The 25,590-nt window shown below is 56.9% G+C and overlaps 1 protein-coding gene across 3 annotated transcripts in view; it reads right to left on the bottom strand.

Annotated features, from left to right (window-relative positions):
- UBE3B (ubiquitin protein ligase E3B) overlaps window positions 1–25,553 on the bottom strand; it is a 49,630-nt gene extending 24,077 nt beyond the window's left edge. The window contains exons 1-13 of one of the 3 annotated variants that reach the window (XM_055146640.1): window positions 25,457–25,553; window positions 21,048–21,142; window positions 18,595–18,776; window positions 18,135–18,255; window positions 16,454–16,513; window positions 15,511–15,615; window positions 14,083–14,179; window positions 12,688–12,773; window positions 10,535–10,617; window positions 4,693–4,798; window positions 4,312–4,432; window positions 2,029–2,206; window positions 210–373 (exon numbers count right to left, since the gene is read on the bottom strand). In XM_055146640.1, coding sequence (XP_055002615.1) covers window positions 210–373; window positions 2,029–2,206; window positions 4,312–4,432; window positions 4,693–4,798; window positions 10,535–10,617; window positions 12,688–12,773; window positions 14,083–14,179; window positions 15,511–15,615; window positions 16,454–16,513; window positions 18,135–18,255; window positions 18,595–18,755 — 1,282 coding nt within the window. In that variant the 5' untranslated portion in view covers window positions 18,756–18,776; window positions 21,048–21,142; window positions 25,457–25,553. Of the gene's footprint in view, window positions 1–209; window positions 374–2,028; window positions 2,207–4,311; window positions 4,433–4,692; window positions 4,799–10,534; window positions 10,618–12,687; window positions 12,774–14,082; window positions 14,180–15,510; window positions 15,616–16,453; window positions 16,514–18,134; window positions 18,256–18,594; window positions 18,777–21,047; window positions 21,143–25,147; window positions 25,308–25,456 lie in introns of those variants that run through there. The other 2 variants (XM_055146637.1, XM_055146639.1) reach the window with 2 other exon arrangements.
- Between the last annotated feature and the right edge of the window lie 37 nt (window positions 25,554–25,590).

Raw genomic sequence — 25,590 nt, 5'->3', positions numbered from 1 at the left:
TTCGGAGCCAAGCGGAGCTCGGAGATCACCACAGTGGTCCCCCGGGGGGCAACCATAGGGCGCTGTCCCCATCTCTCCCCAGCCTGGTCCCAGTCCCCCGTCCTCGTCCATTCTGTACAGATTTCCTGCCAGTGTGGTTGCTAAGCGAGGTCAGGGGCGTCCCCCAGGAAGAACCGCAGCGCAGGGGCTGGGCCCGCCGGGCCACTCACTCTTCACAGGAAGCACGTTCTGGGGGGACGCGGGCGGCACCGGCGCTGGCTCCTGGCTCTCCTGCAGCTTCTTGCTCAGGATGTCACAGAAGAGGGTCCGGATCAGGGGCACCCCCCACAGGAACTGCAGCTGTTTGGTGATCAAGGGCATAGACTCATTGAGGCTGGGGGAAGGAGAACAGGCATGTGAGTGCTGACTAAACGCACGGCCAGGGGAGCCGCGAGGGAAATAAGACCAGAACAACAGGACCGACACGGAGAACCATCCTCCAACGGCCGGCGAGGCGGCTCGCTGACCTCTCTCCTCCTCCTCCTCCTCCTCCTCGGTTGCTCCACACCTCCCGCCCTGCCAACAGCTGCCCTGCCCAGGCCTCCGCCACCCAGATGCTGTCTGCGCTTCCTCCTCCTGCCCTCCTGTTGACCGCTCGGCTGACCAAAGCCATCGCAGGCCTGCCGGGCTGCCCGCCCCCTCCCGGCCACCCCGACTCAGCCCGCTCCAGGATTGCCCTGCCTAGAAGTGCTCCCCTTCCTCCACACCTCAGCCCAGTCTCCTCCCGGCTCAGGACACCCCTCCCGGCCTCACCCCGGCTCAGCCCTCGTGCAACCACCTCCACACGTCCGACCCCGAGCAAAGGGAGGTGAAGGGGCTCCTACTGATTCCATCAGAGGTGGGGCAGCTGCCCCTCCTCTCTGGCAAGGAGGCATTTTATTTATTTATTTATTTATTTGCTTTTTGGGTCACACCTGGCGATGCTCAGGGGTTACTCCTGGCTCTCCACTCAGGAATTGCTCCTGGCGGTGCTCAGGGGACCATATGGGATGCTGGGAATCGAACCTGGGTCAGCCGCGTGCAAGGTAAACGCCCTCCCCACTGTGCTATTGCTCCAGCCCCAAGGAGGCATTTTAGCTGATGCCAATCTCTGCCGCCAGAACCCTGGAGAACTATTAAGAAGCAGCCGGCTGGTTGGCACCTCTGCCCCTGCTCCCCAGACCCGTCATCTCTCGGGCCGCCCCCATACAGATTCTGTTTCCAGATCTGCGCTACTGCCCTTAAACTCTCCTAGTCTCATGTTTTCAATGTCTCCGAGGTCACATCAACAGTGTTTGTTTATTCCCCACAGCCCGGAGAGGCCCCAGGCTGATTCCTATTTCCTTGAAGGTACCAGCTGCACTAAGCATCGCCATACAACAGTCTAGGCCATTCTTAGAAGTGATCTTGAAGACAAGACCATACTGAGAGTGAAGGTTCCTTTTTCTGTGTTGTGTTTTGGGTTTTGTACCACACCCAGCAGTGCCCAGGGGTTACTCCTGGCTCTGTGCCCGGGAGTCACTCCTGACGGTGCTGCAGGGACCATATGGGACAGCCGGGCATCAAACCCCGGTCAGCTGCATGCAGGGCAAACGCCCTCCCAGCTGTACTAACACTGTGGCCCCAGGAGATTAGGATCCTAATCTGACAACTGCAAAGAACAAAATACCAAATGTTATGATCTTATTTCTGTAGGAGGGAAAAAAAAAAACCAAACCACTGATACCGATAGGCAGAAAAAAAACCAGAAAGAGTTATTCACGCTGCTTCTCTCAGTAGGATTCTAGAATGATTTTCTGTCTCCTTTCATGTCAACTGTATTCTATACAACCTCTGTGCTACTTTTAAAAGAAACAACAGACACTGCAATAGCAGGAGAGGTGGTGGGCAGGGGAGCACGGGGGCAGGGGGAGGGGACAGTGGTGGGGACGAGGCAGGAAAGGCGGTGGGCAGGGGGCAGCGGGGAGAGGGGGGAGGCAGGAGAGGCAGCACTCAGCCCTGGGTACTCACCCGTAGTCTACAGATTGGGAGAACCAGCCGAGGACGGGGTGCCAGTGGGTTAGGTTGGACTTCTTCTGGGACACGTACCGCTGGCAGTAGCACAGCATCTGGGTGAGCAGACTCACAAACCCATCCGCCTCCTCCTCCAGCACTCGGGGGCTGAGGGAGCCCAGGTGCAGGAGGTTGCCTGCAAGGAGAGAAGGCCAAGTGTGCCGGGTGCAGGCGGGCCGGCCTGGGCCCGAGCAACCTTGTCTCTGAGTGAGAGGAGGAAGCCCCCCACCCCCACCCCCACCCCCCAATGCTGCTGGGAGGCGCAAGGGTGAAAAGCAGACCCCCGGCTTTCAAACCCCAGTTCTGCCTCAGACGAGCTACAGGGCACGGGGGTGGGGGGGTGACAGCACAGCAGGGAGGTTGCTCTCCTTGTACGCGGCTGACCCGGGTTCGATCCCCAGCATCTCATGTGGTTCCCTGAGCACTGGCAGGAATGATTTCTAAGCACAGAGCCAGGAGGAACCCCTGAGCACTGCTGGGTATGAAGCCTGCACCACCCCCCACCACCAAAATAAAAATAAAAATGAAAAAAAAAATACAAGCTATGCAAAGCACCCTTCTCTTGAATCTTCCTGTCAGAAAGCCATTGGCCTACGTGATCCATTTGCCAAGAAAAACCTTCCTGGAAATCGACCTCCTTCAAGCACAGAGTAAAGCTCCCCCTCTGGGGCACCTGAGGTTACTATGACTCCTTGGATTGTCCTAGGACCCCCACCCCAAGTGCCAGTGGCACGAATTTGGGGAAACTGCTTGTCTATTTAAGACTAAAATAATGATCCCTATTTTTCCTTCATTTGTTCTTGTTTTGGGGCCACTACCTGTGCTCAGTGCTCACTCTTGGCAGGGCTCCGGGAACCCTACGTGGTGTCAGGCAGCCTGGGTCAGCCCCAGGCAAGGGAGACACCTACATGCTGTGCTCCCTCTCGGCCCCCTGGTCCCTGCTCTTGTCCGGAGAGCTGTATGAAGCAATATGGAAACCGTGAGACATAGGGCAGTGTGTGAAATTTAGTATCCTGGCTCTGGGCTCAGGGGTCACTTCTGGAGGTGCTCAGGGGACCATATGTGATGCCAGGACTCAAACCAGGACCATTCGCCATCAACACGGACTGTCTCTTGGCTTACACTAGTATTTATTTACTTATTTATTTATTTTGCTTTTTGGGTCACACCTGGTGATGCTCAGGGGTTACTCCTGGCTTTGCACTCAGGAATCACTCCTGCCGGTGCTGAGGGGACCATAGGGGATGCTGGGAATCGAACCCGGGTCAGCTGCGTGCAAGGCAAATGCCCTACCTACTGTGCTATTGCTCCAACCCCTACACTAGTGTTTTAAAATCAAGGGTTAACATAAGAAATAACACTGTGTGTAAATATGTGTGTGTGTGGGGGGGTATGTGTGCCAGTGACTTAAGGCCTCAACAATACAAGGCACATGCTCTACCACTGAGCTATATTAAATTTCTGGCCCAGAAATGACCTTTTGAAGCATATTTAATTATCTTGGGAAACTATTATACAATTATACAATGGTGTTAAAACCAAAGTTACATGATTTGCACAAAAGCTCTTTTTTTAAAAAAACCTTTTGTGGGGGTCACGCCTAACAAAGCTCAGGCCTTTGCATCCAGGAATCACTCCTGGTGGTGCTTGGAGGACCATATGGGATGCCAGGGACCAAACCTGGGTTGCCACATGCAAGGCAAATACCCTACCCGCTGTGCTATAGTTTTGACCCAAGACACTTACCTTAATTTACCTTTAACATTTATCCCCAAGAATATTTCTCGTTTCAAAGTTAACCTCTTATTTAACCATGAGAATTATGACTGCTGTTTTCAAATACTTCTAACTACAACCCCTTTCTTCCTCCAGTAATAGCACTGTATAACCTAGGAGGTAGACCTTGGCCTGACCTCAGCCCCCCACAAATCCCCCTCTTGCTCCAGATAAGAATTTTCTAGGCAACTTGCCAGGTTTTTCATTTTCCATTAACTGCCAAGGCTAACGGCTGGTATTTCACACTGATTTACAGTCACTCAACTAGTTTGCCAGGTTGGCATATTTTCCAGATGATTCTGAGATTTTTGCGTCTCTTTTAACTGCCCCTCTGAATACACGTCTTTCACTGTCAACACTTCCAAGTTTTCCTAAAAACAACTCGTGATCTCCACCCTGGTGAAGTGCCAAACCCTCGGGCTTCTCCCGGCTTCCCAAATGCAGACTGACTCCGGTCCCACTCACCCATCAGGCAAAGGGTATGGCATCCTTCCAAACTTTCACACACGTCACAGCATCGATTTTCATCTCTTAAAAAGTGAATGAATTTACGGAGCATGTCATGCGATTCTAAGATGCCGAGGCGCTGTGAACAAGGGCACAGAGTTGGAGCAGGGGACGGGGAGAATTCCCCACAGAGCAGAAACGTCACCACCCCGGCCCCCCGAAGCCAAAGGGGCCATTCACTGCCACGAGGAAAGTAGGTGAAGCTTTCCCGGGTGAGAGCAGTGTTGCTCCGAAGTTAGAGGGAAATGAGGAGCGGATGGGAATGGACTAGAGCAAACCTCTGCTTTTCTTGTTCTGAATCTCGGACTTGCTGTTACGTGTGAGACGGAGCCTCCTTACCTCGGGGGTCACGGTGCTGAGGTGGGTCACGAGGGCAGGCACGGACATGATGTAGATGAGAAACGGTCGGAGCAGATTGTCTGAGAACTGCGCTGCGACCACAGGGCTAGACACAGACAGACGGCCCCGTTCAAGCAGGCATTCGGGGCAGCCCGGAGGAAAGGGCCAGCCCACTCATGCCCCCCTGCAGGACCCTGAAAGGGCGCTTCTCAGTGCTTTTTTTTTTTTTTTTTTTGCTTTTTGGGTCACACCTGGCGATGCACAGGGGTTACTCCTGGCTCTGCACTCAGGAATTACCCCTGGTCGTGCTCAGGGGACCATATGGGATGCTGGGATTTGAACCCGGGTTGGCCGCATGCAAGGCAAATGCCCTACCCGCTGTGCTATCTCTCCAGCCCGCTTCCCAGTGCTTCCAGGAAAATGGAAAAGGACTTTCCCGGGCTGGAGCCACAGGACAGTGGGGAGGGCGCTTGCCTTTCATGTGGCCGGTCTAGGTTCGATCCCCAGCCATCCACATGGTCCCCCAGCACTGCCAGGAGTGATTCCTGAGTGCACAGCCAGGAGTGACCTCTGAGCATCATCAATATGGCCCCCAAAAAATGAAAAATAAAATTTCAAACGTAGTTTCAAGGAAAATGGGAATATCCACCAAAGAATGGCTGATTCAGTGACATATGATTATAAGATGCAGTCATGAAAACATCACTTTGGAAGTTTTATTGCTGAGAGGATGTGCACACTATAGTAAACTTTGTTATCTATTTATTTTTGGCCATACACCCTACAATGTTCAGGGATCACTCCTGGTGGTGCTCAGGGACCACATGGGATACTGGGGACCAAACCCGGACAGCTGCAGCAAGGCAAGTGCCTTCCCCGCTCTTCTATTGCTCCAGCCCCATATAATATCACAGTATCACTGTCATCCCATTGCTCAGTGATTTGCTCGAGTGGGCACCAGTACTGTCTCCATTGTGAGACTTGTTGTTACTGTTTTTGGCATATCGAATACACCACGGGGAGCTTGCCAGGCTCTGCCGTGTGGGCGGGATACTCTCGGTAGCTTGCCGGGCTCTCCGAGAGGGAAAGAGGAATTGAACCCGGGTTGGCCACGTGCAAGGCAAATGCCCTACCCACTGTGATATCACTCCAGTCCTATGAAGAATAAAATAAAGAAGAATAAAATAAAAACCAAAAACCAAACCCAAACATCTGGGGTGAACAGGCTGCAGCTCAGCGGCAGGGCACGAGCTCCCACACGGACAGGCGCTGTACGCCCGCCCCGACACCACCAAAATCCAGGGCCGGAGGGGCTAGATGGCACAGCAGGGAGAGCTCTTGCCTTGCATACGGCTAATCCGAGTTCGATCCCCAGCACCCCATAGGGTCCCCCAAGTCCATCAGAAGTGATCCCTGACATGGTCCCCCAGCACCCCCAGGGTGATTCCTGAGCACAGAGCCAGGAGTGTAGCACTGTAGCACTGCATATGGTCCACCGAGCCCCACCAGCAGTTAGCCTTGAGCACAGAGCCAGGTGTAGGCCCTGAGCACTGCTGAGTATGGCCCCCAAACCAAAATATATAAAGACAGGCAAAGGAACAGATAGCATTTGGAGACCCACGCATCCATCCCGAGAGAAATATACTAAGGGCTAATAAGTCATGGAAACACGGTTAACATGAAACTTCACAGTATTTCAAAAAGCCAGTAAACTACCACTTTGCACCCAGTACGCTGGCACTAATAAGGGAACAGATGTGGATGAGACCGTGGTGAACCGCACAGGACCAGCGGGAATGCCCAGTGGGGCAGCTGTTTTGGAAGCCAGTTCTTCAGTGTGGGGACAGAGAGAGCAGGGTGAGACGCAGGCCTCCCATGCAGCGTCTCTGGATTCAGGAACTGGCGTCTCACATGGCCCCCCAAGCACCACCAGGAGCGATTCCTGAGCAGAGCCAGCAGTACGTCCGGAGTGTAGCTGGGTGTCCCCCAAGCACACAAAAACCCAAACCCAGAAGTTAAGCACAGTGATCTCACTGGACCTGGCAATTCTACCTAGGAAGGCAGCCAAGAAAAACGGAAACACGAACGTTGTCATCATACGAAAACGTCCCATCTATGTTCCGTCGTGACTCTGTTCCTAACAGCCACCAAGAGGAACCCGAAGTGGTAGCTGTCCCTGACTTCCTACCGGTGGCCTCCCGAGCGGGACACTGGCTGCGTCTGGCCAGTCCGCCCTGGGTGCAGGCACCCTGCTGGCAGAGGGTACGAACACAAGTCAGCCGCACATCTAACAGGGCACACGTCACATGTGGGTCACAGAGCGTGGCAGGCCCGGGCACGGGTCGGGAAGAGACAGGTGCAGCCAAGAACTCTGCCAACAGACAGCGCAGCATGCCACCAGGCCCGGGCACACAGGAAGCCCAGAGGGATGTCGGCGCCGAGCCAGCATGAAGGGATCCCCGGGGCAGCCACCCAAGACTTGTGCTTCCCTCCTCTTAGCAGATAAAAAGGTGCCCGGAATATTCGGCAAAAAGAGGAGGAGCAGACTGGAGCAATAGCACAGCGGGTAGGGCGTTTGCCTTGCACGCGGCCGACCTGGGTTTGATTCCCAGCATCCCATATGGTCCTCTGAGCACCGCCAGGGGTGATTCCTGAGTGCAGAGCCAGGAGTAACCCCTGTGCATTGCCAGATGTGACCCAAAAAAGCAAAAAAAAAAAAAAAAAAAAAGAGGAGGAGCGAGGAGTGGGGCTGATTCCTGGCCGGCCCCTCCCAGCGCGTGGCCAAGGGCCAGTGGCTTCATGGCTCAGCCCCAGGGTCGTCATCTGAGATCGTCAACACGGAGACAAGAGGAAGTAGTGAGGTGTCACCAGTGCCCGTGGGCATCAGAATAACACACAGCCCATGAGCGCAGTGCTCTGTGCCTCGGGATTTGGGGACCGCCCCTAAACATACTGGGTATCTTACGCTCAGTCTGGCCCTGCGTGGCAAGATCACGGAGTATCTTATTTTAAATGTTTTTTGAGGAGAGGGGGCCACACCTGGCAGTGCTCACACCTGACCTGGCCTGGAGACCATGGGCAAACCCGGGTCAGCCGTGTGCAAGCCAAATGCCCGACCCATTGTGCTACTGCTCCTCCCCACCTCCCACCCCAGGATCTTATTTTACAAAGTTCCTGATCATGTTCAATTTCACAGAATGTACTGCAAAAAAAAAAAAAAGGCTTTTGAGCAATCTGCCCTTCACAAGCAACTCAACGCTCTTTAGCACAAAAATACAACAAAACCATGGATATTGTAATATTCTCCCGGGGGAGGGTTTGGTGGTGCGTGGGAGACCATATGTGGCGCTGGGATTCGAGCCCAAGTTCAGCTGCATGCACGGCAAGCACCTAACCTCCCGAAAATAAGCCTTGCATATTTTCTTGGTGGTTGCTGTGTTTGGGCCACACCTGGCAGAGCTCAGGGCTTACTCCTGGCTCTGCGCTCAACCACTCCTGGCGGGCTCAGGGGACCAGATGGGACACCAGGGATCACAGCCAAGTCCGCTGCGTGCAAGGTGAGTGCCCTACCCGCTGTCCTATCACTCTGCCCTTCCCCCCCAGTTTAAAGGGGAAGAAATATGGAGGACACTGGGGGCTGAACTCTCCCGGTGATTCACACTGGGAATCAGAGGCACAGTGGGGCAGGCGCAGCCGCCAGACAGGGAGGGAAGGTCTGTGCTCTCGGGAGATGGAGGAGGAGCCGGCGTTGAGTCAGCTCTAGCCCAGGGCCCGGGGCAGACCCAGGAGACCAGCGACGCTGCTGGAGCCAGATGCTCCAACAGGTGACTCAGCTGTGGGAGTTGTGGTGAACCAGCTACCCGGGAAACCTGTTTGTACCAAGGTGTCATAATGCCCGAAGACGACGCGGCACCCCCTCTCTCAAGGCAGGAAACAAGCGTGTGACGCTTACAAGAGGATGCGCTCTCTCCTGCTTCCAGTCCGGTGGTGCTCACAGGGGAGCCCTGGCTCCGGCCGGGGGTAGCAGGTGGCACCCGGCATGCACCACAGTCCAGAGCCCTGAGCACAGCCAGGTGGGGGGCCAAAGCCCCCTCTGCACACACCCCACGAGATAGAACTCGTTAAACTTGATCGTGCCCAGAACTGCGGGCGTAGTTTCTGTGAAGAAACATCGAGTCCATTCTGGACACAGAAAGATGTCTGCAGGATGTCTGATAAGCCCGTGCTCTGACACGGTCCCGTCACCCTCATGCTCGCCCCTCTGGGGCTCCTCCACCTCTCAGACTTCCTCGGTCTCACAAGGAAGCACTCCAATGGCAAAACTGTATCTGAGCCCCTGGCAGAGTGAAAGATGGAAAAGCTCCCCTAACCATGGTGAGCAAGACAAGAGACAGAGAGAGACAGAGATAAAGTGAGAGAAGAGAGAAGCAAGAGAGACGGGAGAGAGGAGAAACTGAGGGGAAAGACAGAGACAGATTAGAAAGGGAGCAATAGAGACAGAGCAGTGGGAGAAGATAGAGACAGAAAGAAAGAGGAGAGAGGACAGAGAAAGAAGGAGAGACAGAGGGGCCGGAGTGATAGCACAGCGGTTAGGGCATTTGCCTTGCACGCGGCCGACCCGGGTTCGATCCCCGGCATCCCATATGGTCCCCCAAGCACCGCCAGGAGTAATTCCTGAGTGCAAAGCCAGGAGTAACCCCTGAGCATCGCTGGGTGTGACCCAAAAAGAAAAAAAAAAAAAGAAGAAGGAGAGACAGAGAGAGAGAGGTAAAAAGACACAGAGAGACACAGACAGGCAAAGAGAGGCAGAGAGAGGAACAGCAGGGGGCCAAGGTGCCGGCTCACAGGGCTAGAGCACAGGCTGAGATGGGGGGGCCTGGGCTCTTCGGGGAGCACTTCTGGGACCAATCTCCAAACACCAAGTTGGGAGCATCCCCTGGGCACTGCCTAGTGTGGACTCAAAAGAAAAAAGAAAAACCAAAGCTACAAAATTAAAAAAACAAAAAAAAAGAGGAAAAGAGAAAGCAAAAGCGAAGTGCAAATGCTCAGGATTTCTGGTGGTGGTGGGAGCTCGGGGTAAGTAAGGCGCCCGCCTTGCTGCTGTGTGGAGGCCGGGATCCAATGCCCAGTACCGCCCACAGCTACCACATCTGCTCCTGGTGACTCTGCCATCGGGGACCCTTGGCACCGCAAGTGCGTGTCACCTCCAGGGCATCCCACCCCGGTGTGTGCGAGCACTGTCCCGGGGGGGTGCGATACTGAGAGCTCTGACAGCACTGACCCAAAGAGACAGAGAGGGAGGAGGAGGAATAGAGACAGAGAAAGAGCAGAAAAGGGACAGAGAGGGAGGTGGAGGAGCGAAGCGGTGCTGAGCAGTGCTCTGGTGAGTGCGACAAGCAGACTGCGAGAGCACTGTGACTGGAGAGACCGCCACGCCCACCAGCACCTAGGCGAGCACCCCATCCAGAGGAGCCGCAGGCACCACATGCAAGTGTGAGAGCCCAGCGTGGCAACCTCGGCAGCAAGGAAAGGGACGGGAAAGAACAAGAGCAGGGTCAGGGTGACACGTAGCAAGGAGGGAGCTGGCCCCGCGCACGGCCGACTCGGGTTCAATCCCCAGCACCACCTCTGGTTCTCCCAGTCCTGCCAGGAGTGACCCCCGAGCACAGAGCCAGGAGTAAGACTTAACGCGAGCCTGGTAAGTCACACCACCAGGCGTGGCCCAAGACAGAAAGGAAAAGAGCCAACCCAGATGGGCCACTCACACCCAGACCAACACCTCCTGTCATTCCTCACCCAGAGGGAGCCTGCGGGGAGGGCCGGCAGCCTCACCCCTGCTTACCGCAAGGCGAGGGAAAAGGCGGCCGTCAGCGGGCCTTTGGACAGGCAAGGCCGGGATCGAGCCAGGCCACGGGTCAGCAGGATCTGAAAGAGACGGTTTGACTGGTCAGGGGAGGATGCAGACTTCGGGGTCTTTTTTTTTTGCTTTTTGGGTCACACCTGGCGATGCACAGGGGTTACTCCTGGCTCTGCACTCAGGAATCACCCCAGCGGTGCTCAGGGGACCATATGGGATGCTGGGAATCGAACCCAGGTCGGCCGCGTGCAAGGCAAACGCCCTACCCACTGTGCTATCGCTCCAGCCCCTTCGGGTCATTTTTACTTTTGGTTTTTGGTTTTGTTTTTGGGCCATGTCCAGCAGTGCGCAGGGGTCACTCCTACCTGCATTCAGGAATTACTCCTGGCAGTGCTGGCAGGGGGGCGGGGAGGGGGCACCAGGGATGCAGAGGACTGAGCCTGGGTTGGCTGAGTGCAAGGCAAATGTCCTCCCTGCTGTACTAGTGTCAGGCCCTGGAGTTAATTTGACATTGAAAGAGTCTCTGGGGGATGGGGGGGAGGTGGGCAAGATGGAAACTGGGGACACTGGTGGTGGGAAATGTGCACTACTGAGGGGATAGTGTTGTATGACTGAGACTTGATAGGTAACAATTTTATAACTGTATCTCACGGTGACTCAATAAAAAAGGAAGATACATTGAAAGACTATGGGGAAGGATGATGCTAAAGGTTGGCAAAGGGTTATGAATGAACCCCTATGAACAAAGTGCTGTAAAGCAGTGCTGGGAGTTACATATGTAAAAAGGACCTCTCACAGAGGCAAGCTGGAGGGGGGAGGCGGGGGGGGGTGGAGTTGGTGGAGGGAAGTAGACACTGGTGAAGGGACTGGTGTTGAAAGGATGTATGCCTGAAACACAATCAGGAAAAAAAATGGCAATTTCACAGTAACTAAAAAAATTTATTTTTTATTTATTTATTTTATTTTATTTTTTTTTTGCTTTTTGGGTCACACCTGGCGATGCACAGGGGTTACTCCTGGCTCTGCACTCAGGAATTACTCCTGGCGGTGCTCAGGGGACCATATGGGATGCTGGGAATCGAACCCGGGTCGGCCGCGTGCAAGGCAAACGCCCTACCCGCTGTGCTATTGCTCCAGCCCCAGTAACTAAAAAAATTTAAAAAAGAAAAAGAAAACACTAAGATAAAATGGGTGTTTAAGAATTAAAAAAAAAAAAAAAAGCATACATAGGAATGTTTATGAATAAAGGAAGGGGCTGGAGAGAGAGTACAGAGAGCAGGAGCCTTGCCTGGCACATGGCCGACCCACATTCTATCCCTGGTATCCCAGATGGTCCCCTGAGCACTGCCAGGAGTAACTCCTGAGCACCGTATGGTGCCAGGGATCAAACCTGGGTCAGCCGCATGGAAGGCAAATGCCTTCTCTGCTGTAATACCACTCCAGCCCCCAAATAATACACATTTGCAAAATGACAGGTGGAAAAATGAGTACCAGACAAAATTTCAAGACCCCAATGATTCTGGAGGGGAACTCAGAGCCCCACTAAGGTGAACCGTGGGCCTGACCCTCTCTGCTCTGACCCACCGGGAGTGGCTCCGAGGGAGCGAGGGAGGAGCTGAGCCGGCGGAACTTCTAGACCAGAGCTCCAAGTACTCGTCTTTCCTTATTTCACCTTTGGGTGTTGGGCTCACAACTGCCAGTGCTTGGGGGTCGCGCCTAGCGGTGCTTAGAGGACTATGGGGTGTCAGGAATGGACCCGAGTCACAGGGGAAGCAGCCCCCAGCCCTCTGAGCCACGTCCCCAGCCCCATGGCCCTTAGACAGCAATCAGGCTGCTGGAAGGCTCGGTGTGGCGGTGAGGCGGCTTGTGGGCACAGAGCTAGCAAGACCATCCCAGACGCCAACTGGATGTCCCTGTCCGCAAGGAGCCTGAACGTGACCGGGTTGGTCCTGCAGCCCAAGTGTACTGAAAAAAATGGGGTCCCAGAGTCGCTGGCCTTCGAGCCACAGGGCAGCCAGGCTGGAGGAACGGAGGAGAGGAGAGTGTGGCACAAGTGCCCCGGGAAGACCAGAAACCCAGCGGGAGGGCGCAGGTGCGGGAGCGGAGCACGGAGCCCCAGGGGAAGGCCGGGCACGGACCTGGAGCACAGGGTAAAAGCCACGCTGGTTGAGGTGTCCCATTATATTCGCACAGATGTGGTTCATGGCTGGCCGAAGGCTCTCACCTAAATCAAGAAAAGCGTGTGAGAGGAAAGTCCCCGGAGACTCAGGAGTGGTGGATACCGGCAGGAGGCCACAGGGACCCGTCGGCCCCAGACACGCTGCTCTCCCAGAAGGCCGGCCCCAGCGCCCCACCTCGGGGGACGGTCCCCTCACTCCCCCCACGTGTCACGCCTGGGCCTGCTCCAGGGCCTGCAGTGCCCTACCCTCTCTGGATGCTCCCTGCTGGGGCCCAGCACTCAGCGAGCGTCAACTCCCCGGGTCAGACTGACGCCCTGACATCCCCATTCCCTCTGCCGTGCAGTCCTGTCCCCATCTCACTGCGAGTGACAGTGTTCCTCCTGCTCGGAAATGTCACTTCCTCAGGAACGTCTGAGCCCCAGCACGCAAGGCCGCCCCGGGCGCCACTCCCCCCACTACTCCCAGGCCAAGCCCAGAGCGGCCTCTCCCCAGCGGCGCCCCCCCGGCTCTGAATTCTGCGAGTGGAGGCAGGCGCCCCTCACAGAGTGACCTTTCCTCTCTCAGGGGCTGGCGGGCTGGCACTTGCTGGCCGGATGAAGAAATGACGTCAGAGACCAGGGCACCCGAGCACCGAGCCCCCGGAAGAGCCACCGCACAACACGGTTCGGGTGGGCCAACAGGCTCATCTGCTGCCAACGGGCTCTCCTGATGAAGCGACTGTGGCACAGCAAGTACCTGATCGCTCGGCGGCTGAGGCGCTGTGGGAGCTGTGGAAACTGAGGCAGGGGGCCTGTGCCACTAGCTCATGTCTCTTGGGGCAGGAGAGACACTTCCTGCGTGCGGCACTGTCTGGCAGGCAGCTCTGGGGTGTGTGTCTGGGTCTCGGGGATTCCACCTAAAGCTTACGGTGGTGAAAACGCTGCCATTAGAACAACAGGGGTGGTAGGGGCGCCACAGCCTGGTGCCTGGGCCAGCGACACGCCTCTGTGGGTGCTCGCACACTCTAGCCCTTGGAGCCACCTTCCAGACTCTAAAACTGCTTCTTCAGGGGACAGAGTGGTAGCACAGTCCAGCATGCAACCGACCCGGACTTGATCCCCAGCATCCCTACGGTCCCCCAAGCACCGCCAGAAGTGATTCCTGAGTGCAGGGCCAGGAGTAAGCCCTGAGCATTGCCAGGTGGGACCCAAAAGCCAAAAGAAGTCTCTCCAACACCAGCGAAGATTTCCAAGCTCGCTATGAAAGTCTACCCAGGGAAGGGCTTGTTTTCGGGGCACCAGGGACCCTGGGAGTCTCCACACGTGGGACCATAGCCCAGGCCCGAGCCAAGATTCGGAAGCAAACCCCACTTACCTTTGCCCCGGAGAATGTTCCAGGTGGAAGTGTCTGTGAAGGTGACAAGCACTGTGAGGTACAGCGTCACAAGTCTGGAGTCGCGTAAAATTTCAGGCTGCCAACAATAGAAAGAGCCGAGTTAAGAGACGTGGCCTCCAGAGCCAGAGAGAAAGAGCTTGCCTTGCACGCGGCCGACCAGGGCTCGATCCCCGGCATCCCATAGGGTCCCCCAAGCACCGCCAGGAGTGACCCCTGAGCACTGCCGAGTGTGACCCGTAACAACGATGATAACCAAAAGAGACCTGCCCTCCTCCCCAGTACCACATACCCCCCCACCCCCAAGCACAGAGCCTGGGATAGCCCCTGAACACTGCCAGGTGTGGCCAAACCATCCCCACTAAAAAAGGACGGGGCCCTCAGTTCCAGAGAGAGGGGTGTTCTTCATCTCACAACTTCTCTGAGAGTGACTCAGGCTCAAGTCAGTGAGTCGCTATTCTCAGTGGGACCCAACTGTGTCTCCTGGGGAAGGATCACGTCAGGAATTCAACAACAAGGGCTCCAGCCCACGGGCGCCTGACCGCAGAGCCTGAAATCCTTCTGGGATGGAGACTCATGAGCTCCTGGAACAGGAGTACAATCAGGGCTGGCCTGACGGCTTCAAAAGCATGTGTGCATGTGTGTGCATGTGTGTGTCTGCATGAGCATGTGTGTGTGTGTGTGCATGTGCGTGTGCATGTAGGCTGAGGTCTTGGACCGGAGCCAAAGAGCAGAAGTGCAACTGAGGTTCCAGGGCTCACTCGCTAGAGGCACAGCCCCAGGCAAGTCTGTCTGTCCCTCTGCAGCGCGGCGTCCCTGTCTGCTGGCCGGCCGGGACGTGCTCCCTTCCCAGGCTGCGCCCTGGGAGCCCTGCTCCACTCCCGGCCTGCTGCGGAGACCGCGCAGGCCTGGCTAAGAGGCAGTGGTGACGCGATGTCAGGACAACCAACAGAGGCGCTGAAGCAGCGGGGGACAGGAAGTGACGCCAGCGGCCCCTCCCTCCACTCGTCCTCCGAGGCCAGAGTAGAGACTAGGTCCTCAGCCGGACGCTCTCCTTCAGCCTAGCCGGCACGTGCTGCCAGTGTGGCCAGGCCGGGGCTCCGTCTGGGCACACTTCTAAAGGCTATAAAGTGCCCATTACATCAAACGGGTGGGAAGGAGATGACGGAGCCCCTGGGTCCAGACCATGGCAGACACCGTTTAGAAGACACCTTCCTAACTGGCTCACGTGGGAGGGCTCCAGCTGGCCCCAGGATCTCGTGTGCCCCTGGAACGGGGCTGTGGCCAGGGGCTGACGGGCTTCTCCAGAGGTACTGCCATTAGGGAACCACAGGACTCTGGGAGTTCCCGACAAGGCCCCCAGTGGGAAGGATTGACTCACGGCACTTTATTCGTTTCATTTGTTCTTACCTTGAGCTGCTGAAGGAACTCACAGCAATGCCATAGGATGTCCTTGATCTGTTTAATCCACAGGAGGGTCAGGTCCTTGGAGAGGGCAAGGGACTCGTACGACATCTGCAAAGAGGGAAGAGAAATGCGACGGGCAGAGAGAGGCTGGTGCTGCTCTGCTGCAGCTCCCGGATGGGGGCCCACGAGGAAGGGCGGGTGCCAGCGGGGAGGGAGGGTGGACGGCAAGAACGGGGACCCGGGAAGAAGGGCGGGTGCCAGTGGGGAGCGAGGGTGGACGGATGAGCAAGTAGTCAGTGGGACCTATTTAAATGCTAAACCCAGGATGGGGCCAGAGCGATAGCACAGCGGGTAGGGCGTTTGCCTTGCACTCGGCCGACCTGGGTTCGGTCCCCGGCATCCCATATGGTCCCCCAAGCACTGCCAGGAGTAATTCCTGAGTGCAAAGCCAGGAGTAACCCCTGAGCAGCGCTGGGTGTGACCCAAAAAGAAAAAAAAAAATTAAATAAATAAATAAACGCTAAACCCGGGAGAAAATAGCAGAATAAGGGAACTGACCATCCCGATAGAAGCTAAGAGCAGAACCCTGCTTCGTGGGCAATGCAGTTGAGGGAGTCAGTTGTACGTGGTAAAAGTTTTCAATCCACTGTTTACTTGCTTTTGTGTGTGTAGTGACAAAGTCCTACTACTATTATTATCATTATTATTATTTTTGGTTTGGGGGCCACACCCAGCAGTGCTCAGAGGTCACTCTTATCGGGCTCAAGGGACCATGAGGGGTGCCAGGGATTGAATCTGGGGTGGCTGCATGCAAGGCAATTGCCTTACCCGCCACACTACCCTCAGGCCCCACAGTGATGAAGTCCTAACAGCCTACAGGAACTTGCAGAGCCGAGCAGGTTGGCTGCAGGATGCGCAGGAGACTCTCCGCCCCCAGCCCACTTACTTTCGGCTCATTCTCAGCGTCCATGCTGCTCAGGATGCAGCGACACAACTTCTCAAATCTCTGCGGAGAGGCAGGACAGGAGCTGTAAGCTTCCACAGCGAGACATGAGCACGAGAGGGGTGCCAGGGTGTGGTGGCACCTGGCGTGCACAGGCGCCCTGCCAGGGTCACATTTATTCTCCTTAGGGTCGTGCCAATGGAGGCCCGGAAAGGTAAGGAGAGGCGCCCGCACGGCGGGCCCACAGGCCGCACGAGCCCTCCCGGGTGCTGCAGACGCGGCTCACTTCACAGAACACAGCTCAGGGCGCCTGAGGAAATCAGGACCACCCTGGGGCACTGGGCTTGGATCCCCGCAGGCCAGCTGGTCCCCAAACGCTGCCCTCCCAGTTGCAGCTCGTCAGCACCGTGGGTACAGACCCCTGCCTGTCACAAAGCCGTGGGGCCACTCAGAACCTTGAAATGCGAGAGTGTGGTGGAAACTGGACACCACTCCCTCTCTGGCTAGTCTGGGCCTGTGTCCACCCCCTGAGGGCCTGCCACACTGAGCTGCAGCTTCGTCCTCTGCAGCCCGGGGCAGCTCTCCTGCCAGGCCCGGCGGGTAGAGACCTTGTCTGCCTTGTTTTCCTGGGGGCTGTGCCACCCCGCCGCCTGGTAGAGCATGGTGCACGGCACATGCCTGACCCTCCGAGGCAGCACAGACGCTGCCCCAAATGCACAGCTGGGACTATGACAGTGACTGGCTGCGTCCCGGGAGCTGGACTTTTCTACAGATCGGTCTCATCCCAGAGGTGCGTTTTGTCCGGTTTATAGGATTCAAAAGAAGTGTCGATGCCCAGGCTCAACTCTTGAGCCCTTCACATATCCACTTCACAGAGACTCTCTGCAGAGACGCCGAGCTGCGAATAACGCCAGGTACCTGTGTCCAGGCTGAGAACTCTACTGTTTGTTTGTTTTTTTCCCAGAGTCCTGGTGGGTAGCTTCCCCCCAACCCCCCGAGTCCCGGCAGCCCTGGCAGCCACCCGGATGCCCACTTCCCACAGCCTCCACCACGGGGATGCACTGGCCTAGACCATAGATCCTGGAGTCCCTGGACTGCGCAGCTGCACGCGCAGCCATGCAGCACCTTCTAAAGCAACAAACAGCTGAATAAATTCTTAGACGAGGACCTGACAGCCCCGCGATCAGATACGACAACGTTCCCGTCAACTGATTTTCTATACCTACTGATTTTCATACTGCAGCTTTGTTATCTAGGCAAATTCTAGAACTGCAAAAAACTATTTTGTTTTAATCTATGTGAAAAAAAAATCAGAAGAGACAAGTCAGCCACTGAGTCCAAGTTTTACAAATCAGAAAATAAGTACAAAGCTTCCCCAGCACCGTGGAGAAAACTCAGAGAGTACTGGGTCCTCCACTGGCTGGGGGCCAGCAGCACCTGCCCCCGTCACATAGGAAATGTCCCCTCCCACCCACTGCCATGGTCACCACAGCTCCGCGTGCATCTGAGGCCCACACAGACCCCTAACAGTCAGTGTGGAAAGAACACAGAGACTCCGGGAGTGCAGCTAGGAGAGTCAGTCCAAGAGCTGCCGTGGAGACGCCCTGAGCGGGTCTGTATGAAACGCTGAGAATAAGGCCCGGCAGAGAGCTGGCGTGATGGAAGTTTCCTACCGTTATCTTACCTCATCATCCGTTTCAAATTTGAACACAAATAGCAGTTTCCTGGCAATCTTAAAAATACCAAGCGCACTTCTTTTATTGGCCCCAGAGTCATCGTCTTCAAAATAGTCATCAATCTCTCTCCTAGGAAAGGTTAAAAAAAGTATTATTATTTTTGTTTTGGGGGGAGGGCCACACCCAGCAGTGTTCAGATGCTTCTCCCTGCACGCTGCTCAGACCCACTCCTCGGCGGTGCTCAGGAAATCATGCGATCCTGGGATTGAACCCTGGCCTCTCGCATGCAGAGCAAGCGTTGCAGCCCACTGAGTTCTACTTATCTCCCCCTCCCCAATAACGACAGCACTTTCAATGAGGAGGTCACAGCAGCGGGAAGGCTTCTCAAGCGTATACAAGAAACTGCAATCTTTTCCTGTGGTCGCCTGGGAGCAAGGAGAACAAGGCTGAGGAGCACAGGGGACCCACCTGATTCCTCTCCGCAGCTGAGTCCGACAGAGGAAGCCCCGGACGTGGGCCTGGATTGCCACCACCGCCCGCTCCCGCTCCTTCTGCACCAGCCTCCCCTCTCGAGCCTGGCGGGCTCTGTCGATGAACCATGCTCTCGAGGTCTGAGAAACGGTGAACATGTTTGCAAACTTGCACAAACCCTGCAAGGGGAAAGGGTGAGAAGCCGGGGTTTGGTCATTGGCATGAACACGCCCAGGAGGGGTCTCTGGAGCAACAGACGGGCAGGGGCGCGGGCGGCAGCAGAGCAGTACTCAGGACCCTCCCGCGCCCGGCCGAGTGCTAACAGCTCTCCTGGCACACGGCCCGGTTTCCTTCTGGCTCCCGTCATGCACCTCACCAAGACCAGGCCCGTCTCCCCCTTGATGCAGTGATTGCATTTTTCTCAAGGAAGCACAGAGTGCCTGGCACAGGTCTGGGTTAATGACTGAAAACAAAACATAACCGTGAACTGAGCCCATCTAGAAACTTCTGATTCAAACCAGACACCCTGTAAGTCAGCGGCTCTCAGAGACTTGGTTTCCCTAGGGCTGTCCACGGTGCCGGGAAAGCCAACACCGATGCGTTTGACAGTGACAGTCCAGAGGGCTGGAGTGGCCCCGGTGCCGGCAGGAGCCCTGGCCCCGGCCCCAGCCCCAGGACTGCGGCCCTTCTCCACCCCCACTTCCCTCTCGCCACCAGCAAACCAGAAAGCCTTTTCACGGGGCTGGGGAAATCACACCGCCGGTAGGGCACTTGCCTTGCAGGTGGCTCCCCTGGGTTCAACCACCAGCATCCGATATAGTCCCCTGAGCACTACTTGGAGTGAACCCTGAAAACTGACTTAGCTCTGAGCACTGCCAATTGTGACCCAAAAACCAAAGCGTGGGGGGGGAGGGGAATATGAAAACAAAAATGACTTTTATTTTACCAAAACTTGAGAGGAGGGCCGGAGCGATAGCACAGCAGGTAGGGCAATTGCCTTGCATGTGACTGACCTGGGTTCAATCCCCAGCATCCCATATGGTCTCCCAAGCACCGCAAGGAGTAACTCCTGAGTGCAGAGCCAGGAATAAGCCCTGAGCATTGCTAGGTGTGACCAAAAAGGCAAAAAGAGAAAAAAAAGGAACATGATTGGGGCTGGAGAGATAGCACAGCGGGTAGGGCGTTTGCCTTGCATGAGGCCGACCAGGGTTCAAATCCCAGCATCCTATATGGTCCCCTGAGCACGGCCAGGGGTAATTCCTGAGTGCAGAGCCAGGAGTAACCCCTGTATATCGCCAGGTGTGACCCAAAAAGCAAAAAAAAAAAAAGGAACATGATTATCGCCAGCATATCTGTATTCATTCACTTAACAACATTGCCACTTGTGCTCAGCATAGAAAAAAAAAATCTCCCCCATAAAAATTTATATTTTATGGGGCTGGAGTGATAGCACAGTGGGTAGGGCGTTTGCCTTGCACGAAGCTGACCCAGGTTCAAATCCCAGCATCCCATATTGTCCCCTGAGCACCGCCAGGAGTGATTCCTGAGTGCAGAGCCAGGAGTAACTCCTGTGCATGGCTGGGTGTGACCCAAAAAGAAAAAATATATATATTTTAATGCTAAATAAGCAAATATTTATTTGATTATGGAATCAAGACAACCCATTCAACTAAGTTTGACTTTTACGTGTTACACACTGTCCGTGCCTTACTATTCCATCCTCCCAGGACTATTTCGGGGCCGGACAGCTCCCGCTCACAGACAAGCCCTTTTCTGGCAAAGGCTCTAAATTACACACGCATTTCTTTTCTCCTGATTCGCCAGCGACTAGCTTTTCCCAAGGAGATACTTTAGGCCGGCGGCCCGGGCACACAGCACTGGCGCACAGACTCTTTCACTGGAGGCGCTTTTTCTTGTTTTTCCTTCTATTTTTCACGGGGCCGCTGAGAGTGGTGCCTGGCCAGGCGGAGCATGGGTGCCCCGGGGCCACACCGGGCAGTATGTGAGCGAGGCTTGCGGGGCCAGGACGAGCACGCAGGGCCGTGTGCATGCTCGGCCTGTGCTCGGGTCACCACTGGGCTCTCCGCTCTCTCCTCCGGTGCCCGAGAGTGTCCCAGCTGTGGCCTACCATCAGCCGCACCGGCAAAGGCCTCGCAATGAATTACCCAGGAACCCGGCTGCCTGGGAATCGAGCTCTTCTCCAGCCTTCCCCACTCACGGTCACACCCGTCTGAAAGCCTCATGGTGGGGAAAAAGGCTCACGCGAGGCCCCTCCCCGGTCACCCTCCAGGGTCCCTTTCCGGGGCGACTCCCATCTGCTCCAGCCAGGCTTTTCCCACATGCGGGGCTGGGACTCCGCAAACAAATTAACAGTAGCCCCCCCCCACCGCCCCCGGAGTGCAGAGAGGGGCCCTCACCAGCGCCCCCCCACACCCCCGCCGAGCTCTCACCTGAGTGGCTGCCGGAGTCACAGCAACGCCGGGGCACCATCAGGGGTCTCGCACTGCGCACGCTGAGGGCTGCCTCTGGCTTCCGAGGAGCTAGTCTGTGGGGAAGGAAACCAACGCAGATGTCAGGTTACGGTCTTAGAGGTTAGACATCAAATATGGGGGGTGGGGGGCTGTGCATGCCCGATGGTACTCAGGAGTTACTCCTGGCTCTGCACTCAGGGATCACTCCTGGCAGTATTTTTTTTGGGGGGGAGGGGGGTTGTTACTGGGATGCTGGGGATCGAACTTGGGTCGGCCACACACAAGTCAAGTTCCCTACTGCTATGCTACTGCTCCAGCCTTGGGCATCAAAGATCTCTCTGAGTGAATGCAATATGGCTGTTCAAAAAACATTCTTGTCCTCCTTAATGTGTTTGGGGTGTTTTTTTTTTTGGGGGGGGGAGCTACCCAGAAGTGCTGGGGACCACCGGGGCTACATCCTGCAATGCTGTGGTGGCTACACAGTTCAGGGGAGCCACTCTGGGCCCTGCACACACCAGATCCAGCTAAGGGCTTTGGTTAGCATCTGGCCTGCCGCCCCCTATTCAGGGGGAAAAATAGTCACTCAATGCCCTTTTGGAAATCTCCAAGCACATAAACAATAGTACCCCACCCACCAAACACGCCTGAGGGCACTTCCCACCCCTTCGCCCCCCCCCCCCATTCCAGTGCCCCTGGCAAGGGTTATCACCTACTTTGGGAACCTTATCTAAATGTCAAACTGCATCTCCCCGAGGCTGTACTTTAAAGGGAACAGTTGCCATATTGTCCCCAAAAAGTTTTTGGTAAACGAGAACAACAGAGCCAGAGCCGAGGATATGTTTAAAAGCCACTGAAAACTGCATATTTAACAAGATGGAAAAATGTCTAGAGCCTAGAAAAGTGGAGGGTTGGGAGCTGGCCAGCAACCCGCCTAGATCCCAGTGACACCCTGGAAAAGGGCAAAGAACTGGGGTGCAGAAGGGGGGAAGACAGCAGCGCCCGCGGCCGCTGGGCAGGGCGGTGGCCGAAGTCAGCACCCACAGCGAGGGCGTCTCACAGCGGGGCACGCGGGGTACCACTGAGTCCCCTCCTTGGCCCCACTCAGTCCGTCTCGTGTAGTTCCCACAGGAAACACACAGAGGGGTGGGGTGGCCTGGCCCATACACGGTGGGGCCACCCAGAGCTGGGGCCAGAGGAGGGCGTGAGCTGAGACTTTGTGGACGGGCTGAGGCCCACCCAGGACCACCACGGGGCCCAGGGGCTGTTTTCCGAGATGCACCTAGATTTCCTCCCTCAGCCCCCTTCAGCCTGGGCTCCCAGCTGCTCTGGAACTCACGAAGTTCCATTTGGGTAGGAAACGCGGCTGGACGCTGGACAGCCCGTGGACACCACGGTCTTTCATACCCCTCGGCACCCCCGTGGCTTGGGTGCTCTGCTCAGACACAGCAGCGGCCTCAAGCTCCTAAGAACTGCCAAGAAGCAAGGCCCAGGCCAGGAGCAAGGGGATGCTTCCCTTCACCCGCAGTCTCTCCTGGGAGCGGGGCCAGACGAGGGAAACGGCACCGACCGTCACCAGCTGCCTATTTAGCACAGTTTGCTTTTCTCAGGAGCCCAGCTTCTGTAGCTCCGTCACGGAGCACACGCACCGCACAAGTACAAAGCCTCCCGTCTGGTCCCCGGACTTGACGGCCTTGGAAGAGAAAGAACCTTCCTGGGGTCCGTCACCCCCTCAGCGATGCCCCGAGTTAGTCTGCTGACATCCCGCAGCAGAGCGCTGCTTCTCGATGTGAACCGAGGCCTGCCTGAGCACTGGCCCTCGGGCCGGCACCTGACAGCCACACCTGTGTTTTTTGGCAGATCGGTGGTTCACCGGCTTCTCCCTGGCTGTGCACTGGGACAAACTAAGCTGCAGTTTCCTTGGGTTTTATTTTTTTGGCCATACTCAACTGTGCTCAGGGCTTACTCCTAGCTCAGTGCTCGTGGATCATGGCCAAGACAAGTGTCCTGCCCACTGTACTATAGATCTGGGCCCCAAAGCTGCTGTTTTTCTGAGTCCTTCCTCACCTGCTTTACCTGCAGCGTTGACTATAGCCCAGCCATTATAACAAACACATATAAAACACAAAAAAAAGCTTTGGCCTTGAGAAAGGACTCTCTCTCTTCATTCTTCCCGAAACCCCTTTTTCAATTTTTGGGTAGGGCGTTTGCCTTGCATGCGGCCGACCCGGGTTCGATTCCTCAGTCCCTCTCAGAGAGTCCGGCAAGCTACCGAGAGTATCCCGCCCGCACGGCAGAGCCTGGCAAGCTCCCCGTGGCGTATTCGATATGCCAAAGACAGTAACAAGTCCCACAATGGAGACGTTACTGGTGCCCGCTCGAGCAAATGCAATGAGCCACAGGATGTCAGTGCTCCAGTGCTACCCATCAATGCTCAGGCTTACTCCTGGCTCTGCATTAAGGAACTACGCCTGGTGGTGCTTGGGGGGGGGAACTCCAGGGGGACGCTGGGGATTGAGCCCGGTTGGCTACAGGCGGGGGAAATCGCCACACCATCTCTCCAGCCCCACTCTTCCACTCTAACCCAGATTCTCCTCTTTTGGTCAAGCTACTTCCCCTTCCTGGGCCTGGATTTTCTTATCTATGAACTGAAGGTAACAACAGCACCTTCTTCCTCCCTGGAATTACATGAAACATATACTTCTCTCTTTGGGAGGGAAGGGGAGTGGGGGAGAGAAGGGATACAATGCAGGGCTAGAACCCAGGGCTCCACGTGGGAGGTGTATGCGGGTGTGTGCTCCACCAGCGGGCCACCGCCCTGGCCCACCTCTGTCCTTCTAAGACCTCAGCTGAGCCTCCCTCGGAATGCGAGATGGCCGACAGCCACGATGGCTGCAGAAGCCCCAGTAAGACATGTTGATGGGAGTCCTGCTCTGGGTCAAGTTGCTTCTAAGTGACCTCATCTAGCACTGGGGCAGACCACGGAGCACGACGGCCCACAGTCCAGGCTGAGAACTATTACTTGGTGCAGAGGCAAGATTTTCCCTACTGGGAGTCAGGACTTCCCCCCCTACCCCCTAGCCCTCTGTATTTCCATGAAATTAGCTTAAAAAAAGTTTTTATGGGATGAGGCCAACTTCACGGAGGAGAATGACAAGAGCATGCCAACCCGGAGAGGACTGTCCACAGGTGAGGCCCCCAAAGACCCTCCTTCTGTCGGTGGGAAGAACAGGGGCAGCGGAGACTAAACCGTCACTTCCTCGTGTTCAGACCGAGTATGTGTCAGAGATGCTGGACCGAGACTGGGCCGAGGAGCTGAGATGGACCACACGAGGGTCAGTCCTTTAGAGCCAGACAACAGCGGGTCAGAGCAGCAGAGCAGCCAAGGTGGCTTTGCAACTCGGGCCACCGGGGGTCATTCAATGCCCGGCTCCAGGTAGGGACCCCCTCATCCCCCCAAGACGGTCCCTGAGCACAGAGGCAGGAGTGAGCCCTGAGCACCACTGGCGTGTGGCCCCCAAGGAAAACCAGAGCCGGCAACCACATCTGGGGGGGTCTCTGACAGCCGTCGGCACTGACGGCAGCCCCGGATCTAAGTGGGGGTCCGTCTCGACCCCATCTCCCAAACGCAGGTGGTGGTGGGGGGGCACTGCTGCCCGCGCGCGGGGGGTCCCGGACCTGGACCCACATCTAGCTCCAGAGCAGCGGGGTCGGCTGGGGCTGCACCAGGACCAGACCCACCGGATCGTGGACGCCTTGGGGGTCGGCGGCGGCAGGTGGGGGGGGGGGTCTCTACGAAACCAGAGAGGGGCGAGGGTCCGCACCCGGGTCCGCGCGGAGTCCAACTCCCATTCGGGTCACTGGGGGTCTCTTCCCGGGCTCCCCCCAAACCGCGGTTAGACCCCACGCTCGCCGCCCCCCCTCCCACGCCCCACCCCCGCCCCGGGCATCCGCTCACTGGCCGCGGGCGAGCGGGGGCGGCGCGGGGAGGGGGCGGCGGCCCGGAAGCCAGCCCCCGGCCCCCGCCTCCCGGGACGCGGGCGCCGCCCCCGCCCCCCCGGGCCCCGGCTCCCGCTCGCTACCCGCAGGCCGGACACCTGGATCCGCGCGAGGCCCCTCCGCTCGGGGTGGGGTCGGGGGGGGCCGCAGCCAGCGCCGCCTCAGCCCGACACCCCCGAGCTCCGCCAGACCCGGGGCCGCGGCCGCCGGCCGCCCGCCATCTTGCCCCGGGTGCGCCTGCTCGGGCGTCCGGGCGGGACGCGCCGCGACAGTTCCGCGCAACGACAGTTCCGCGCGGGCGCCCTCTGCTCCCCGCGGCGGGGGGTTGTGTGTGCGTGTGTGTGTGTGTCAAGGAGGGCGCGGGTCCAGGACCACCAGGTGCCTCCCCGCACCTGCGACTTCCTCTCGGGGGGCATTCGGGAGCGGCGGCGAGGGCCGGACCCGCTCTCCGAGTCCCGGGGGTGGAGCGAGGAGGCGGCGGCGGCGGCGGCCGGCCAACGGGCGCGCACGGACGCTTTAGGCGGGC

Source organism: Sorex araneus, chromosome 9 (assembly GCF_027595985.1).
Source record: "Sorex araneus isolate mSorAra2 chromosome 9, mSorAra2.pri, whole genome shotgun sequence".
Classification (NCBI taxonomy): domain Eukaryota; kingdom Metazoa; phylum Chordata; class Mammalia; order Eulipotyphla; family Soricidae; genus Sorex; species Sorex araneus.
Note: the sequence above shows the minus strand (reverse complement) of the source record. Positions and strands in the feature narration are given on the sequence as shown.